Source organism: Ictidomys tridecemlineatus, chromosome 2, assembly GCF_052094955.1.
Source record: "Ictidomys tridecemlineatus isolate mIctTri1 chromosome 2, mIctTri1.hap1, whole genome shotgun sequence".
In the NCBI taxonomy this organism is placed as follows: Eukaryota; Metazoa; Chordata; class Mammalia; order Rodentia; family Sciuridae; genus Ictidomys; species Ictidomys tridecemlineatus.
Window position 1 is genome coordinate 25,223,591 of NC_135478.1, and position 20,688 is coordinate 25,244,278.

A 20,688-nucleotide genomic window follows, 5' to 3' on the forward strand; every position below is an offset into this window, starting at 1 on the left:
TGCAGCTCACTGGTTTTGGAGCAAGTTTCCTTGGAGTGCAGGCTGAGGTTTTCAAGGCCAAACTTCATTACAAGAAATCTTTTCAAGGAAGAGGAGTTTGGGGAAAATGAACTTTCATCTTAGCAAAGATGACACTTAGTTACAGCAAAGTTCTGTGCTGGGGGAAAGTGGTAGGATGAATTTAACGTTTTTTTAAAAAAAGCATTAAAGCAGATAAAAGTCATTTTGGGAACTCAAAAATGTCATAGTGTTGAAACCAACAGCAGTATGGTTTTCTTTTTTGGTTGTTCATTCTTCCCGACCAGACATTTTTCTTGGTCTCAGGTTGTATAAGCAAATTGCCTTATTTCTTTGGAAATAAAATATGAAAATATGGAAGAGTGAATGAATTGGGTAAGTGAATGATACTCTGGACTCAGTTAACCTGAATCAATTCCATTTATTGCCTGGATGTTGACTCTTAATGCCCATGCTGCAGTCACCATAGCATGCCTGTCTAAGCGCCCATGAACCTGGTGAGCTGTATGTCTTTTGGAACCAAGCCAAATTTAAATTTAGCTTTATCTGTCTTCAAAGTTCTAGTGATATTATTTGGATTGGGATGTTTTATTTAGTTAATTTTTCTGTGCTGGGGTTTGAACCTAGGGCCTTGTGCATGGTAGGTAAGCATTTTCCTTTGAGTTACATTCCCAGCCCAAATGTTTTTATTTTCTAAGCACTGGGTCTTTCTATCAATGGGATAACACTTGAAAAGGGTCAGGGTTGCTAGCCCTGGAAAAACAGTGATGATATTTTAGAGGAGACAAGGCCAGTGTAGAAAATATGAATAATTATAGCACCCATACTGGGCTTTTTTTTTTTCAGTACAAATGATTGAACGGTAGGATCTTACGCATGCTAGACAAGTGCTCTACCACTGAGCTACATCCCCAGACCCCTTTTAAATTTTTTTATTTTGAGACAGTGTTTCTAAATTGTTCAGGCTGACCTTGAACTTGTGATCCTCCTGCCTCAGTTTACTGAGAAGCTGGGATTACAGATAAGCATCACTGTGCCCAGCTCATCCTGGTCAATCTTGATTCATTGTGACAAGAATGCTTAGATAGCAGCCTTGAACTGGGATGGACTTATCTTTCATGTCCAGCTGTGGCTTCCTGGGCAATCTCATTTGGTTGAGCCTGGGCCATGTCATTCTTTATCAGAGTCTACTGTACCTGGGAGCCTCCAAACTTGGTGACTTCTAGGGGTCATCTCATTCAGTCCTGAACACTCTATTCAGATACTAAGGATACTCATGAGCTAGCCTCCAGAATTTCTGATGTGCTCTTTCTCCTTATCTATTCTCACCTCTTTTTTTGCTTTTCATTTTTCAGGTCAATTTTGCTCCTTAGATATATTTGAGGGCATTGTATGACGCTAAAGAAGGGTATAAACATAAAACAGACCTGCTAATGATGATGAAACAGAGTTAATGTCAGGAAGACCTGTGAGAATGGGTTAGTGAAAATGTAGGCAAGCGCTTGGGGTTTCTAGGTCCTGAATGCATCTCAGGAGGAAGTATGGGAGGTCAATTTAGAGCTGTACCTAAACAAGATGAAGAGAACTTCAAGCAGGTGGAATGAGGTCGAGAGAGAGAGAGAGAGAGAGAGAGAGAGAGAGAGAGAGAGAGAGAGAGAGAACATTTTACAAAAAAGAAATTATATTCCAAATACCAATGTAATCATAATAGTTTATCCTGTACCAGGCTCTATATAAAATGTACTTCATATATTATTTAATTTCCATAGAAGTATTGTGAGTAATCCTCATTTTACATCTCTACCTACACAGAATATGAGCTTCATGAGGGGAGTAGTGGTTTTCTGTCAGTCTTATTCACACATTCCAAGCACCCAGCAGAGTGCCTAGAACACAGTAGACAATCAATTAACATTTATTGATTGACTGAGAAAATGTAGATTCCAGGTCCAAGTCATGTAAGGCAATACTGTTTCTGTTTCTAGTAAATAAAACTGAGGCCTGGAGTTAAGTGAATTTTGCTGCCTGACATCAGGCCTGAAAGAGGTGAAAGTGGGACTTGAACTCAGGTTTCTTGGCTTTTTGTTCTGTGAGGAGGATACTGAGTTCTTATGTCATCCTCTGGTGCTAGCCCCAGCCCTATTACATTGCATTGCAAAGACCTTTAAGTTGGAGGGAGCCGGGTGAATTTGGAGTCATATGAATATAACACAGCAAGAATAGTGTTGGAGAATGTTGGGAAGGTAAGGTAAGTGTTGTGTATGGAAATCTGAGCTATTTGGGCATTATTCTAAACGAGGTTAGAAGCCATGGAGTGTGTGTGTGTGTGTGTGTGTGTGCGCGCGCGCGCACACACACGTGTGTGTCTGTGTCTGTGTTTTATTTATAAGGTTAACTCTGGAGGGTGGGAGTGTGGATGAATCAACCTGGCCAAAGTCTACACATTTTTCAAGGCCAAATCAAGGCCCTGTTTTTCAGGAAATTGTCAACACACACGTTTTCATTAAAGAACTTTTGAGAAATGCATCCTTAGGTTACTTCATTATTGTGTGAACATCATAGAGTGTATGTACACACACTGGGAGGGCTGGGAGGTCACTGAATGATGTAGTTTAACGGGATCACCCTCATATCTGCAGTCTGTTCTTAACCAAAACATTGTTATGGGGTGCATGACTGTGTTACAGAGAGACTAGGGGAGGGATCTGGAGGAGGGAATGACTGGACTGCTATTATTCATAACTCAGGATCTCCTTTGAATGAGAAAGCACCTTTGTTCAAGACCTGTCACAGGAATGCTGTGTGCCTTTTTTTTGGCTTCCCAACTTCACAAGTATAGCTTCCAGGTGCTTTCTAAGGGAGAGCAGAAGCCTAAATGAGGGGAATAGCAAACTGGATTTAGCACAAATACCTGAATCAAGATTTTTAAATAAATGGCTGGAAACTATGGCTGGTGGATACTTAACCTCTTCATTTGTTTTGAGGTAGAATGTTCAATGTTAACCTCTCAGTGGTTCTTCAGATTGGCTTTTTCAGGAGTTTGATTTTAAAGCTTATCTTCTACTTTTTCCCAGTCATCCTCACCTTTTGTGTACTTCATCTCTCTCAGGGATTGTGAACACAGTTTTTGGTTTTAGACTTGGGTTTGAATCTTTTTAGAGAACTCCATTCACTTGTGTGGGTATTTTGGATTTTTAAAATTGGGCTAATTGTACCCCTCTTTTATTGAATGTTGTTAGAAGTATTCAGGGAGAAAATGCCTAGAAGGGTTTGTCACAGGGCCTGTCATATGGTAAGTACACAAAAGATTTTACCTGTTCCCATGCAACTGCCTTGAATTACTCTCATTCAAACAGCAATAGGGAAAACAGCAGTCTGTGGCCTCTGAGGAGGTATTGTGGGTCTACTACTGCCACAAACTGAGAGGGAGGTATTCATATGGCTCCTTCTTTGGAGGTTTAATGCACCAGTAGTAGAAATTGATCTATCTTTGCCTTTTAGTGTTATTTCTTGATCATTTTCCACGGGTCTGACTTGGTTTTTAGGACTTGAAATGTCTGTCAGGGCCCAAATCATCTGCATACTATCTAAGATTAAAATTTGATGTAAGGCTTTTAGCTTGTTTTTCCTTGAGGATGACTGTCTTTAGGCAGAGTTTACATTCTTCTTCTTTCTTTGGAGTTACAGTATTTCTTTTTTTTGGGGGGGGGGTGAAATTGTGGGGATGGTAGATGGTACTCATTTTTTTGGAAAATGTTCTTACTTGGAAAAATAATGAGTTGGAAACTCTAATTTAGGTCCCCTTCAGTTTCTTTTGGTGTGTGCAAATGTTATTGTTTGTCAGTTCCAAAAATTTAGGAACTGCTGATCTATGGGATTATTCTTTAACAGTTTTGAATCTCCAGGACTATAATTGCACATGCAGATATGTGGCCTTGGATGCTGACCATTAAATTCTGAGTGAATATTTTTAAATTTGTAGGTGTCTTTCTCCTTTTCTCCCCTATTAGCCAACAGCTTTGGTGATTTTATTTTAGTTGGACTTAATCTGGTTATTTCTGGTTTGTATTTTGTGTGGTTGGCTTTGATTTGGCATCTTTATCCAAGGGAACAGCTGGCAGTTCAACATTTCTTGGCTTTCCAAGAAATGGCAAGAAATCTAGCACTATTAGTGAAATCATTTAGTCCAAAATAACTGTCCCTTCAACTTTCTTCCTTTTCCACTAAGCTAATCATCTGTCTCTGATAAAGAAGCAGCCAGGAAATTATTTATTTATTCAACAATCCTGAGCCCTTGGGTTGCAGAAATAATGATTAACAAAAGACTTAGTTTCTGCCTTACGAGAGTAGGCTGCTAGTGAAAACATTTAAATAAATAAATGTATAGCACAGAGTTCCTGAGACTTAGCACAGTACCTAAAACATAGATGCTGTTGTCGGAAATATATTTCCAAAAAGGTGAGTAAAGAGTTCACACAGAGGTGTTCAGAGCAGCAGCAGTTACTGTGGCCAGAGAATGGCCCGGAAAATCTGAAAGTTCCCTGGGGAAGAGCTGATGTGGATGGAGGCAGGTAGGGTGAGGCCCTAGGTGATATTGGAGGGTTTTTCATCCTGGACACAGCACATGATCTGATGGACTTGGGAACTGACTCACTGATGGTGTTGAGGAGGATGAGCTGGAGCTGAGTGAGACTAGAACAGGGAGAGCAATGAAAAGGCCAGTACTACATTAACACAGGATGGTGAGGAAGATATTTCTGGAGAGTGTGTTGAACCAAATTCAGAGATAGCTATTCTGGGGCCTGCAAATGCCCCTTTTTCTGCTTCTCTCTGGGTATAGGTATCATGTTCTCTTACTGAAGATTGACTTCTCAGTGGAAAGTAAGGCTGATCCCCTCTGGAGCCTCCTACCCCAGCTTCCATCTCCAGAGGATTCTTCCCAAAGTTCCAGTTCAGAAACTCCCAGAGAAGGGCTCTGACCTGTTATATTTGGCACATGAAGAGCATAAGGCCCTGGGGCTTGTGTCTGTGCACCTTAGCTCTCCCCTGAGAAGGCCTTTGCATTGAGGTGAGCAGCCAAACCAGAGCTGCCTACTATGATGACACTGTCCTCTAGCTGGAAAGTGTTTCTTAGGTCCTGTAAACAGATGCTTTTCTTCCCAAAGGAACAATTTAGTAGGAAAAGATTTGGGGCCATTTTCAAATATCCTAGTGCTGACCTCTCCTACGCTCATCATCAGCCTCATCTGCCTTGGGAAATGGTCAAGGCCTTGAGATTCACAGATTTTCTTTGCTATAGCTGCTTACCTGACTGGTAATTTCAGGTAACCCCTTTAAAAAATACTAGGGCATTGTTTTCACTAAAGGTTTTTTCTTTGTTGGGCAAACAAAATAAAGGTTCTGTAAATATTGCAGGAATTATACTCAATAATGGGCAGGGATCCCCAATGCCTCTTGGACATTAGCCTGAGCTGTCATGGACCAAAGGTAAGACTTGCATTCTAGTCTTGGCTTTCCTGCCTACCCAGAGGTGATGGGGGCAGGGAGCTGAGGGGAGTGAGCCCGAATTTCACCTTTGGTGTTCTTTACTGTGTCATCTGACTTTGGTCCTAAGAGTCTCCAAGTCTTGGATTACTTGCTCTAGAAATTGTAATTCAAATATCTCAATTTATTAAATTCTTTCTATTTATATGATTCAATGAGGTATTTTATTAGTTTCCTAGGGTGGCAATAAAGAATCACCACAAACTGGGTGACTTAACAGAAATTTATTCTTTCATAGTTCAGGATTATTCTGCCAACTCCTAGATCTATTCCCTAAAGATCACCACTCTCACTAGTTTCCTAAGTGCCCTTCCAGAATTTCTCTCAATAGATCAAGTGTACACATACATGCACACATTCATATACATCCTTAAAGCTCTCCAAGTTGTTCTCCAAGTTGCTTTATAAATTGCTCTCCATTTTGATTTATTCACTTTAATTGCATATTTTGAATCCTTTCCTTTTTATCTAGATCTACCTTATAGTTTTAAACAACTGTACAATGTTCTGTTGTAAGCTGTATCACACTTTATCTAAACTTCTCCAGTTGTTGGACTTTCTGATTTGTATTATTTTGCTTTTACAGAGAATGAGGCAGTGAACCTCCTTATATCCTTGAATAAAATGTGGTTGTAGAATAAATTCCCAGCAGCTAAATAGCTATGTTACAAGTTTGTGCATTTAACATATACCACTTCATTCTGCCATCAGCAGTACATGAGAGTGCTCTATTCACAATTTTGTTGATTTAGGGTACTATTAAACTTTTTCAGGTCCTTTTAATGTATTCCTATAGATTCCTATACATTGTAGTTTTCATGGATTCATATATTTCACTTTTCTTTATGGTTTCTACTTTTAGTATCAGTAGAGTGGACTTCTCAAAATTGAAGATTACCTACTTCCCCCCCCCACTACATTAAAAATTGTTATAATTTATGTCATTCAGGTATCTAAAATATAAAAAGGTTATGAAGAAAAATCTTCCCTTTTCCACCCTCTGCCCTGCTTCCAATAAAGATAGTTTAATTTCTAGAAGTTCCTTCCAGAATTTCTTTATGCATTTGTAAGCAAATGCAAATAAATATTCTTATTCAGCTCCTCATTTATTTATTTATTTTTTACACAAAAGGTAGTGTAGAAGACACAATGTTCTATATCTCTTTTCTGTATCTCTTTTTTGAAATATATTTTGGATCCCAGATTGGTACATCTTTTTGTTCTTTTTTTTTGGTACCGGGGATTAAGCCCAGAGGGGTTTAACCACATCCTTTTTTGTATTTTATTTAGAGACAGGGTCCCACTGAGTTGCTTAGAGCCTCACTAAGTGGTTGAGGCTGGCTTTGAACTCAGGGTCCTCCTGCCTCAGCCTCCTAAGGCGCTGGGATTACAGGCGTGTGGCACCGCACCTGGCTCTTTAAAAAATATGTTGTATTTATATGCAATAAAATAGATTTTAAGTGCCCTTAGTCAATCCTGTTGTAAGATTCTGTGAAATCAATTCTTGGCTGATGTGTTGGCACACACCTGTAATTCCAAGGACTTAGGAGGTTGAGGCAGGGGGATTGCAAATTCAAGGCCAGCCTAGGCAGCTTAGCACAATTTTGTTTCAAAATAAAAAAAGGAAAAGGACTAGGTATGTAGCTCAGTGGTAGAGTGCCCTGAGTTTAATTCCTAGTACTGCAAAACAAAACAACAAACAACCACCCCCAACCAATTCCATGTTGATGGGCATTAAAGTTAAGTCCAGATCAAAGTGATGTAAACATCACTTTTTTAGATATTGGGCATATTTCTTCTTCAATTGACTAAAGATGATCTAAAATTTGTACCTACATTTTCTTCTAGTGCTTTTCATTTCTTTTTCTCAGTACTTTAAAAAATGGGATATTTATATGCAATAAAATAGATTTTAAGTGCCCTTAGTCAATGAATAAGCACAGCAAATGTATACATACACCTATGTGACCAACCACCCTGATCAAAATAAAGAACAATTCCACTCTGCCAGAATGCTCATCCATATCTCTTTCTAGTCAGTATACCTGTCTCCCTAGGCAACCAGTTTTCACTCTTTCTTTTTTAAATATCTGTATTTATTTATTTTTATGTGGTGCGGAGAATTGAACTCAGTGCCTTACACACGCTAGGCAAGTGCTCTTCCACTGAGCCACAACCCCAGCCCCGACAACCACTCTTCTTATTGTTTAGATTTGCTTGTCCTAGAACTTCATCTAAATGGAATCACACAACATTTGCTATTTTGAGTCTGACTTCTTGTGTTCAGTCTAATAATTTTTGAGATTCTTTATACTGCTATGTGCATTAGCAGTTTGTTCTTTTTTATTGCTATGCTATTTTTTTTACATTCACTTTTTTTTTATTCATTTGGAACTAATTTTGGCATTTGATGTGTATTTTCTATTGCTGCCATATAAAATGACTACAAACAGTAGTTTAAAACAACACAAACTTATCGTCTCATTGTTTGTAGGACACAAATCTGGGTTAGCTTGGTTTGTTTCACAAAGCTAAAATTGGGATGTTGGCTGCTGGGCTCTCTTTAGGAGAGTCTGTAAAGAATCCTCAACCAAACTCATTCGTGGCAGGATCTAGTTCCTTGTAGCTATAGGTGTGAGGAGTCCTATATCCTTACTGAATGTCAGCTGGGAGCCCTTTGGTGTTTTAGGGCCACCTAAGTTCCTTTACCTTCAAGGCCTACAGTGATCAACCTAGTCCTTTGTGAAGCTTGGTCTGCTACCTCTGTCCTGCCTTCATCTTCCCCTGTATCTTTCTGGTTCTAGCCACAGAGAGTTCTTTGTGTTTAAGGATTCATGTGATTTAGATTGAGCTCATTCATATAATCCAGGATAACATCCCTGTCTTAAGGTGTATAATCCCAATTATATCTACAAACTCCCTTTGCCATATAATGCCATGTATCCACAAGTACTGGTGATCAGGGTATGGACATCTTTGGAGGGTCCATCACTTAGTTTACCATATGGTGTGAAGTAGAAATTTAACCTCTTTTCCAGACATTTAGCCAGTTGTGCTGATTGATTTATTCTTTTCCAGTTTATTTCAAAAGCAACCTTTATCACATATGGAATTCTTTTATAATATATATTTATTTCCTATTTTTCTGTTTTATTACATTGGTGTGTTTACTTTCATATGTGAGTACTACATTGTAAAATTAGATAAATCATAAATATATTTTAAAATGTTAGAGAAGATTCTCTTTTGATACTTCTGTTTTAATTAAATTCTACTGGCTATTTTGGTATGTATATTCCTTTGAATGAACTTGATAGTTCTTCTATTAATTTTTTTAAACATTTTTTATAAAATTAAATTTTTGTTGAAAATATATAGTCATTGATATGGAAAGATTTGACATTTTGTGATAACGAATTTGCCCAAGCAGAAACGTGGAGTATTTTTAAAATTCAATACTATGTGTTTGAGTGAATTTTGTTTTTTCCTCAAATAAATCTTGCAGACTTAAATCTCTTCATATATACTTTATATAGAGATTTTAAAAAATGCTCCTATAAGATTTACATATGTTCATTTTTTAAATTAAAAATTTTTTAGTTACTCTAGTTTTTCTTTGAAAATCTGTAGTTTATATTCTCAGGTTATTTTAGTCCTCTGATAATTTAAGCCTGCAAACCTCAAATCATAAAGCAGTGTCAATATAATTAACCTCCCTAGGAGTCCTGCTTCTGCTTTTCTCACATAGCAAACTGTTCCATTTGTAATCTAAAATTTAATGAAAAACATGTTTTGAAGTACTGTTTAGTCGAGGGACAAGAGTGAGTCAGTCTGAGGTGAGTCAGGTCCTAAAATGAATATCAGGGGAAATTTAGGACTTTAAAGTTGGCTATATTGAAAATTCTGAACAGCTAATCAAATAGGGATCAAACCAGTGGAATAAAAGGCTTTTTTCCTTCTCCCTTTTAAACAAAACAAGTTGTTTCATGAAGTCAGGAAATTTTCTTTACACTTGCTTTGCAAGGTTAACAGCAGCATTATTGGGTCTCACCTTGGTTTTGCAGGTTGTCACTCCATTTTTTTTTAAGGGGACAAGTAGTAAGGAAACTTAAAATTTCATATTTATGGGGATGCTATGGAGCAGTTAACGAGTTTCTAATTGTAATACTGTGGGCAGTAAATAGGGGATGCTTGGAGGAGATATGAATTGAGTTTACTCAATACAACCTGTGATCCCACATTCTGTGCCAAAATATGGTACAGAAATAATTTCAAGAGAACTTAGTTCATAATTACAGGTATTATTCATCTTTATATGTTGAGTGTTGTGCATCATAGAAAGAATTCATGAAGCTCAAAGATGGCAATAGGATAGTGCAAAGAGCATGGAAATACCCTGCACACTGAAATTCTGGGAAATAGCCTTCATTTATCCATCATGCTCACACACAAGGAATTGGAAGCTAAATTTTCCACTGAATAGAAAAATAACATTTTAGATGTTGCACCTGGATTACTATTCTATCCAGAACCACATTCTCCAATAGAACTTTCTGCAATGATGGAGGTACTCTAGCTCTGTACTGTCAGATATGGTAACCAGGAGCCAGCCACACATTGCCATGGAGCACTTGAGACATGAATAGAGTGACTGGGAAGCAGAAGTTTAATTGTATTTTGGTTAATTTAAATTAAAATTTCAATATCTTCATGTGTCTAGTGGCCACCATATTGGACAGAATGTTCCAAATAGAATAATAAAAGAATAGTATAGGAGCCAGATCAAATAGTAATAGTTAAAGCTAAATCACCATGTTTTTAGCTTTAAGTAACAGAAAACCCAATGTAAGCAATAAGAATATTTATTGCTTCATTTTGAGACACTCTATTGTTTGGCAAATCCAACAGTTCCTGTCAACCTCTTTTTGTGCCTACCATTATAGATCCAGATAGTTATTTCTGACCAGTGACACAGGTAGGATCTACTTAGGGACTTTGGGAAAGTTTCCTCTTTTGTGGAAGAGTTGAGTGGTATTGGGTTGTGTGTGGCTCTTCCCTTTGCCCTGTTACTGCCTTGAAGGTTATACCTAGAGTTTTAGCAGCTTTCTTCAACCCTCTGCAGACAAACATGAGGGCACAAAGCCAGTGTGTTTATAATGGTGTCACAGAAAGATGCAGAACTACTTTTACCCCCCCTGACTTTTGATTATGTGAGAAAATTACTGCTCCTGGTTTAAGCCATGTTAACATATTCTGTTTCTGGGAGCCAGATACATCCTAACTGATGTATTCACATAAACAGAAGTAAGTCCAGAGATGGGGCAGGCTTTAACATACTCTCAAATCAGTGCCTCCCATCAGTTTTCCTCTGATTCCCTGGGCTCGGTCCTCTTTATTTGAGTGTTGATTTATCCTTAGGCCAGAAGCAAACTGAAGCTGAAGTTAGGGTCACAAATCTACACATCACAATGTCTAGATTCACTCACATCCATATTAGACATGCCCTAAGAAATAATGATCCTTTTCTGGAAGCTTGTTCAAAAAAGTGATAAAACATTTCTCCAGAGTCCTTCATAAAACACTTCTTTACGTTTCGAGGTCCAGAACTGTGCCCCATGCTCAGTACTGAACCAATCCCTGGCAGGGAGATAGGATTTGCTCATCAAAACCTTAGAAATGTGGCTGGGGTTATAGCTTAGCAGTAGAGCACTTGGCACATACATGTGAGGCACCGGGTTCGATCCTCATCACCACATAAAAATAAATAAAATAAATGAAGATATTAAAAAACAAACAAACATTAGGAACTAAGAATAGAGTCAGATTTTCTTAAAGCCAGGGGCTTTTGGAGGGGACAGAGGTAAATAACTGAATCAAAATTGGGGTTCAGTTAGACAGGAGCAGTTACTTTAAATGGCCCAAGAATGGACCCTGTAGCCAAATGGGTAGATTGTCAGAGCTTCCTAAGTTATAAATATCATTAAGGATCAACTTTCACATTTCTACCATAAAAGATTAACCTGTTTATTACAAAATCATTTCCTGGCACCAGGCTATCTCTAGAATCTAAGGAAATCTCCTTAGCCACTTATTGGTAATTGGTGACTTAGAAAATTTATTTCCTGAGCTTATTTGTGTGCTGTATAGCTGAATGATGACTGTAAGGTGTCTAGGTCAGAGTCCACTCTTCTTCCAGCTCTTTGGTAGTGATATTACTAAGCTGAGAAAATGGTTCTCATTGTTATCTAATGGTCTTACATATTGCTACCTAATAGTTACTTATTAAAAACAACACAGGGCTGGGGATATAGCTCAGTTGGTAGAGTGCTTGTCTCACACATATAATGCCCTGGATTCAATCCCCAGCACCACAAAAAACCAACAACACAATTCTCTATGGTTGAGTCAGATCTTCGTAAAAGAGGACATTCATATGGCCCATAAACTTAAGAAAAGGCACTCAACGTTTTTAGCATTCAGGAAAATGCTAATTAAAACCACAGTGAGATACCACACTGGCTAAATTTGAAAACACTGACAATACCTAGCATTGAAAATACTGGCAGTTTATACTCTCAGCATACTGCTTTTGGGAATATAAATCGATTCAACCACTTAGAAAACTGGTGGTATCTACTAAAACTAAACAGTGTATCTCCTCTGCACCTCAGCAATTTTCTTCCTGGGAAGGTACCCCCCACCCAGTGCAGACATTATTCACTGGGAGACATGTACAAGAATGTTTATAACAACTTCATTTATAATTATATCAAACTCATCAACAAATGGATAAATAAGTGCTCATCAATAGAATGAATTAATTGTGACATGTTCATACAACAAAACATTGCACTGCAATAAGAGAATGGGACTGGTACTTGCATTACTATAGGTGAGTCTTACACAGATAAAGTTCAAGGAAAGAAATCAACTAAGAAGGGTACCCACTGTGTGGTTATGAGGTTCAAGTACAGGCAAAACTCATCTATGGTTGAGAAGTCAAAATAGTGCTGGAGGTGGGATTAGATTAGAAATGGGCAAGAGGGAATCTTCTCAGGACCTGGAAATGTTCAAATACAAATTTTGGTGGGAGTTACATGAATTTAAAAATTCAATGAGCCAGACATTTAAGACCAGTGCCTGTTACACGTATTATTGTGTTTTATCTCAATAAAAATGTTACCAGAAAAAAAGGAGGGCCTGTTTAAGATAATGGGATATGACAGATCCCTATTGTATCTCTTTTTATTACCAGTGTATGGTAATTTTGATATATGTTATTTGACAATTTGACTGTAACCCCACGTGTATTTGTTGCATAATGTGGTTATTCTTATGGTCACAGAAATTATGTGAGTTCCACCTGCTTGTGATGCCTGCTAAGAGATGAGTTTTAATTATTATCTTGTCAATAGGGCCAGGCCTTCTTGTGGTTTTATAAATAATTTGTATCTTGGCTGCCTTTACTTCTGGGGTATGCATGTAAATAATTACTAGTAAAGATGGGGGAGGCTTTGGTATCCTGCCATGTTTTAGGGATTTTGGTGTAGCATAGTGTGCATAAGTTAAATAAGTAAATTTCCTGTTAAACATGGAATAGAAATACAAGTCTAGAAAATGTTCCTTTACATTGATGCATTAATGTTTCTGTTTCTGGATTTCCGATTCATTTCTTTTTTACTTAGATTTCCTTTTAAACTGTGGTAAAAACCACAAAATTTTTCATTACTGTTTTTAAGTGTGTTTACAGGTTAGTAGCATTAAGTACATTTTCACCATTGTCCAACTGATCTCTAGAACTTTTTCATTTGCAAAACCGAAACTCTGTATTTCTTAGACATACCTCCACATCTCTCCTTTACCCCACTCCACCATTCTGCTTTCTGACTATATGAATTTTATTTCTGTAAACACCTCAGAGAAATGGAACTATATACCATTTGTCCTTCGGTGTCTTGTGTTTTGTTTTTGGTCTCTTTTTGTGTGTGTGTGGCATTTGGGATTGAATCCAGGGGCATTCTATTATTAAGCTATACTCCCAGCCATTTTTATTTTATTATCTTTTACAATTTTGAGGCAGGGTCTCACTAAGTTGCTGAGGCTGGCCTTGTACCTGTGATTTTCTTGCCTCAGCCTCCTGAAGTCTCTGAGATTACTGATGTTAAATGTTTTACCCCACAGAGTCAGTGACATAGAATGGTTATTCACAGGGGGCTGGAGACTCTGTGTATGTAAAAGAAAATTCAGTAGTATTACATTTATATTTGAAATCAAAGCTCCCATTTGTATAATGCAGAGTAAAGTTTGGCTAAAATACTTGAAGTTGATTTCTCCTGCCCCCTACTCTCAGTCCCATGAAGTCCATCAGCAATTCTTATTGGCTCTTCCTTCTGAATTCATTCTATATTGGCCTGTTCTTTTCCCTTTTGCCTTTGGCTAGGATGATCCAGAAATATCCCTTAGGACTTATTAATCCTCAGCTTAAAATCTTCTAGTGCTGTACTGTCCAGTGCAATAGCCACAAGTCAAATATGGCTCTGTATGTATTTACTTAATTAAAATTAAGTAAAATTTAAAATTCAGTTTTTCAGTCATACTAACCATATATGTAATAACTGCATGCAGCTAGTGTATTGGATAGTGCAGAACAGAACATTTGCATTGTCAGAAAGTTGTAATGAACAGTGTTGCTTTCCCAATTGCATTTAAGATGAACTCCAAGCCCCTCTGAAGTCCTTTACGATCCTAGTTCATTTATCTTTGTAGACATTGCTTATCCTTCAGCTTCACTTCTGCATCCTGCTTACCTGTCTTCTTGAACTGTGAAGCTCAGAGCCTTTGTACATACTGTTGCTCTCTCCTGAACATCTACCCTTTGCTGAGATTACTGCTCTTCTAGAATTTTGGCTTTAAAAGTCAATTCCAAGAGAGGCAATCTTGCATTTTGACCCCTAGAAACTAAGCTATTTTTCTGTTATATGATTTCTTATAACCTTGACTTTTCTTTGTTAGAAGAAAAATCTATTTAATATTCTCATAATTATTTATTTAATGTTTTTCTCCCTGGGGATAGTAGCTATTCTTTTACCTTCAAACTTCTGATATGCAGCACAGTGCCTAGCATAGGTTAGGTACTGTATAATTTCCAGGGCTGCAGCATTCTGAAAGATACAGACCCTACCGGGAAGCACATGTGTTCAGTGAGTGTCTGAGATTTCACCAGAAGAGGCATGTAGGTTTAGAAAGTCAAGAGATCCTGCATATGAGGGAGGTATTTATTTATGGTGCTTACTTTTTACTGGAAGTATGACTCATAGGATGCAAAGTTCAGGACAGTTCAGAGCTGGACTAGTCAACTGGTTTTAGAATCATCATCTTGTCTTTGATGTATATGTAGTTGGGTGTGGATGAAGCTGTGTTTATTAAGGAGGAATCATTTGAAGTTGATAGACAAAGGAGACCAGCTAGAATGGAACAGCCATCAGTTTTTGGAGGCCACTTAACTGAGTTTTGATAGGTTGGGGCAGGCAGTGAGACTGCTGAGGCCTGGTGGCAAGGTGAACTTGTTCCATTTAGCACCTGAAGAGGAAAGGCTTTGAAATATCACCTTACTTATCCAGAAGCCTCTGAAAGATTTTGAATGAGTTTCTTAAGAAAATCCCTACTCTTCTCTTCTCACATTTGTATCCTTTCCCTTATGTGGGGGGAAAAGAAAGCAAAGAAAATAAATTGGAATCCTCAGAATGAGTTCTTAGTTTGGATTCTTAATTTAAACTGTCTATGGCCCCCTGCCTGGGGAAAAGGAAATACTCAGTTTTAAGAGGAACTGTCTTTGAATTCAGTGAGAATTGTCTCTCACCCAGCATTCCAGAACCGATAATGGATCATTGACTGCTTTGGGAGTCTTTAAATTTAAAAAAAGAAGGGCACCAAAAAAAGTAAGCAATTTTTTTGGCAAAGAGGGGAGTCTGCTTAAGAACTCCCTTAGTGCTTCTATGGATTCCTTGGCTGGATTTAGGAATTCAGTTAATATAAGAACTGATTATCATGTGAAAAGCACAAAAGTTCCATCAGTTTTACGCGTACATAGGAGTGAAGTTCAAAGAAATGACCAAAGCATGATGCTTTTATATTTTTCAGACAAAGAATAATAAATCTGTGAAGGAATGACAGGACAAATGGATATCTGGACTAGAGCAGTAAATTCAAAGGGTGTTATCAAGAGATATGTGTGGGAGGAAGATGGAGAAGCTAGTGAAGGATAAAGATTAAAGTTTGTTTACTCAGGTTCATTGCAGCCCCAGTTACTAGTATATGGTGATCATGGTTCTTTTCCAGCCTTGGTATGTGAAGGGCATCCCTCCTGAAAGAATCTCCATGGCTTGCTGCATGTAGGGAAGGCCAGGTCATATGGCCTTTCTACAATTACAGATCTTCAAATGATTGCAGTCTGAAATAACCAATATACAAATTTGGCATGTTTTGAGATGGTACATTTTTAATCCCTTTATTGTCAAGAATTCTACTAGTATCCGGAAAAGATATGAAGACAAATCCTTCTTCTGCCCATCTCAGCTCCCCAGGAACGCCACCACTTGTAATCTTTGCTCTATTCCAATAACTCAGTTATAGAAGTTCATGTATATATACACAGCATATATACACAGTAATAAAAAGCCATAACTTCTTGATTCTTCTGTGTTTCAGACTTGCTTGTTTCAAAATCTACTAAGTACATTTGCATTTTTCTTGCTTTTGCTTCCTCAACTTAGTGAGGCAGCCTGTGACACTTTCCAACAACTAGACTTTGAACTCTCATAGCCACGTTGTAACACTGACCAAAAGCCAGTAGTGCAGCTGTGAAACTGTCTTTATGTATCATGTAGTTTTTGCATCATTAATAAAACTGAAAGCATAGGGGAATATATGCTTGGTACCAGCCCCAACTATCATATACTACAGTGATTTTACTGGATGCTAACATTTTAGTTTCTGTCCTGGCCTGTCAGAGTGTAGTTCTTAGTTCTTGTTTAAATTCCAGAACTGCCACTTTCCCATGTGAATGTGCCAAGTAGCTTAACTTCTTTTTGCCTCAGTTCCCTTACATATAAAACAGTGATGCGAACATGCCTACCTGGGGTTAGAATGAAAGACACAATAATGTAAAGCACACAGTGGGTACATACTAGCTCTCAAAAGTATTCTCATTATAGTAAATTATTGTCACTTTCATTTAATAATTTTATATTACAAATTGACTGCCAGTGATTTTAAAAAGAATCAAAAGACCCAACAATTGAGCTGTCTGTCTTCTGTGGTGGAGATATAAAGCATTCTTCCTTATAATGAGAACATAATTTTCAAGGAATCCTATTGGGAAGCAAAAAGCCTTTTTAGTGGTTGGCATTCCTCCTATCCTCTTGGCATGAGTGTACCAAGGAAAAGCAGAAACAGGTGAATGAATACCTTAGATATTTGCCTACATAACATTTAGTGCTCATGTTGGTTTTCTAAAGGGGTAAGAAAAAATTTTGAAGTGAATAGCTTTTATTGTTATTTGCAAATACAGTAGAAGCATTTTATGTTTAAATTTTCAATTAGACCCTTAAAGAGTTTCATTTTAATAGCATTTATGATTATTAAGGTGATACATTGCACAGCAATTGGAAATTCAGAAAAATATAAGGAAGAGAATTAAAACCCTGCCTAATCACAATGGCCTGGCTGTTAACATTGTAGCATATTTCAGTATATTTTATTACATTAAGTATATTTTAAATATATTTAAATTTTAATTTGATGGTCTGGGGATGTGGCTCAAGCGGTAGCGTGCTCACCTGGCATGCTTGGGGCACTGGGTTCGATCCTCAGCACACATAAAAATAAAATAAAGATGTTGTGTCCACTGAAAAACTAAAAAATAAATATTAAAAATTTTTCTCTCTCTCTTTAAAAAAGTAATAATTTGACGTCACACACTTTTTACATATAGCTTGTATTTTTCATTTACTAACTTTATCAGTAAATGTCCTTTTATAATATGATTTTTAAAATAAATATATGGCTTTCTACTGTATGTGTATTTACTGATTTAAATCCATTATGTACTATGGATCAGTTTTTCACCATGGTGAACATCCGTGGGGTTGAATCTATTTATGACATAGTATATTTCTTCTGTAAGCAGTGCCTCATCACTTGGGATCATTCTTTTCATTATTTTCCAATGTTACTTTGTTTAATTTTCTATTTCTTTACTTAGTAGTGAGGGTAATCCTACTTATCCACTGTTTTGGACTCTTACATATGTTGGTCAGAATATTGGTCTTTTCTTGCAATGGACAGGTATTGTCCCTTTGTCAGTTGTCACAGTGATTTTCTTGTTCTTGTTTTCTAATCATGGCCAGTTTAAAGACTTTCTATTGGACAAATGGCTAACAGTATTAGAGAAACATGTCTATTCCCTAGCAAATCAGTGCCTGATGTTTTTCTCATATTTTCCTCAGTCATCTCTGTAAATGTGTCATATAATTTAGAGATTATTGGATTGAAAGTATATGTAGAATTTTGTATTCTGACTTATTTAGGAGTCATGCCTCATTCTGAAAAAGCGCTGCCTAAGGAATGCAGTACAGTTCAAAAACCCACTCCCAACGAGCTTGGATGTGCTTAAAGTAAGCCAAAACATATATCTGCTTGGTCTTGCTGCTTTTCCTAATGCTCTGCTGAAATTTGAAATGATAAAGACTATAAGGAATATTATCTGTTCAAGAATTGAATTGATCAACAAGATACCCTCTAGATTTTATAACCTCATTGGTACATGCTCTGCATGAATGCCTATATTGTCCTCCCATTTAAGGCCCTCCCTTCTGCTTTGCCTTGTCCACTGTGATCCTGAGAGAGGGAAATCCTAGGGGACATCTCTTTTGACCTCTTCCTTTTTCCTGTCTCCTTGGAAGCTGCTTCTAGATGCATTCTTGGAAACTCTGCTTTCCTGCCTTTGTTCCTCCTCTACTGAGTCCCAGCATGTGGTCAGGGCTGCCAGGTACTTCTTTCCAACCCCTTGGCCACACCCAAGAAAATCTGTAATGTGTCTTCTTTATGGGTCTGGCACTCAAACTTTTACACCACAACATTTAAGTACCCTTATGTGTTAGGCCATAGAGCCACAAAAATGAATAAGACAGAAATTATGACCCAAAAGAGGCAGGTACCCTTGAGAGATTTGTATAAGTAAGCAAGCAGTGGCAACTTCAGGTTCAAACACTTCAATGCTCTTTTTATAGTGTTTTAAGAAGGAAGTGGGGCAGGAGAAATAAGAGGCCTTCAGAACTACACCTGCCTTCTGCATTTTACTAAGAGGGCAGAAAGACTGTCAATGGGGTCTTGCTTATTGATGTGGTACAGTGACCAAGGACAGAAGCTTGGAATTGTTCAGATCTGGGATCAGAACTGGGAAATGCCATAGTAGATTCTTAGGAAAGTGACTTGAGCCTGTTTGGGTTTCAGTTTCCTCATCTGAACAGTGGGGATAGTACCTCCTTATGGGCTTTGGTGATGGGTAAACAAGAGAATAATCATGGTACCAGTTGCAGGAATAGTGCTCACTACCTGCCAGTTTTATGTTGTCCCATGCATGAAAGCAGCCTCCAGTAGATCATTAATACCGAATAAATTAAGTGTTCTGGCTGCCCCCAACGTCAGAAAAGAACTGAGAAGGAAAAGTTCTTCTTAGAAGCCCTGTCTAAGCCCCAGTGCTGGTGAGAAGTGTTGCCAGGGTGTGGTCTCTGAAGGTGGGTGGGGCCAGAATGAACAAACTCCTCCAGGCTCTGGGCAATACAAATGTGAAGGTGAACTTGCCTTACACGGGCAGCAAGCCTTTCCTCGTCCCCTACAGGATGGACCCAGCAGCTTATGCTGAGCTATTGAAAGAATCTGGCAACCAGGTTCTTAAGAATGGGAACTTCTCTTTGGCCATCAGAAAGTACGATGAAGCCATCCAGATTCTCCTGCAGTTATACCAATGGGGGTAAGTATTTAGATTTTATATCCACTTAAAAAAAATAAATGAATACTCTGTTGTTTATGTTTTCTTCTCATTTCTTACTGCACCATCTTGTTTCTGTTTCCTTTCTCCCTCACTTCCTATACATTGTCAGCACAGAAATTGAATGAGGATGTTAGTGGAAAAAGGGAAACAGAAACTGAAACACAGAGGGTTGTTGATAAACATAACAAGAGCTTCTACTTCTGTCTGGTTAAGGGATCGCACTATCTGGGACAGCTGAAGTCCCCTCTTTCTTTCATCTTCTTGATGTTCTTGCCCTTTACCCCTGACCACAGGGGCACACCTTCCAGGCACCGAGGCTTATTCTTGCTTTCCTTGCCCCTTCAGCTTTAGGAGACCTGTTCTCAAACACTATAGTCATGACAGGATGAGAAATTATTGAGGACTCCAAACAGCCTTTGTTTATGTAGGTTATAGCCATCTGTTAATCCAAATTAAAACTTAAAACTGAGAAAGATTTAAAATATGTATTTTTTAATTTATTAAAAATACCCCAAGTCTATTATGTTTTTATGAAAAATACCTACGTTTTTCAAAACAAAAGTTTTGTGAGAAGAGTGGCACATTTTTGCAAATTTCCTTAGCATTTACCTTAGTAAAAGATAGTTTGCTTCTTCACCTGTTTCTGCATTCATTTTGTTTTGAAATCACATTATGTAGCCTCTAGAAAATTCCTTGTATGCTGTGAGAGACTAAGTGTGAAAAAGATTCATAGTGTTTTAGTATTGTTGTTCTGTTATTTCCTGATGTTGCTGTAACAAATTACCATGAACTTAGTAGTTTAAAATAATACATATTTTTCTTTTACATTTCTGAAGGTCAGAAGTCTGAAATGAATTTTGTGGGGCTAAAATCAAAGTTTTATCAGGGTGGCTGCTTTGTGGGACTCAGAGGAGAATCCACTTTCTTGCCTTTATATCTTTTAGTGTCTATCTGTATTCCTTGGCTTTTGTCCCCTTCCATTATCAAAGCTCATTGTTCCAATCTCTATGCCCATCATCATAGTGCCTTCTCCTTTCCTGTAGTAGTGTCTCACTTTGTCTCCCACTCCTAAA

The 20,688-nt window shown here is 37.8% G+C and overlaps 1 protein-coding gene across 4 annotated transcripts in view; it reads left to right on the plus strand.

Annotated features, from left to right (window-relative positions):
• Nucleotides 1–20,688, plus strand: part of Trank1 (tetratricopeptide repeat and ankyrin repeat containing 1) — a 99,528-nt gene that overhangs the window by 2,540 nt on the left and 76,300 nt on the right. Inside the window, exon 2 of one of the 4 annotated variants that reach the window (XM_078038160.1) lies at nucleotides 19,463–19,594. The exons of 1 other annotated variant lie outside the window; for it this stretch is intronic. In XM_078038160.1, coding sequence (XP_077894286.1) covers nucleotides 19,463–19,594 — 132 coding nt within the window. Of the gene's footprint in view, nucleotides 1–17,626; nucleotides 19,595–20,688 lie in introns of those variants that run through there. 2 more of the 4 variants (XM_013361226.4, XM_040289997.2) reach the window with 2 other exon arrangements.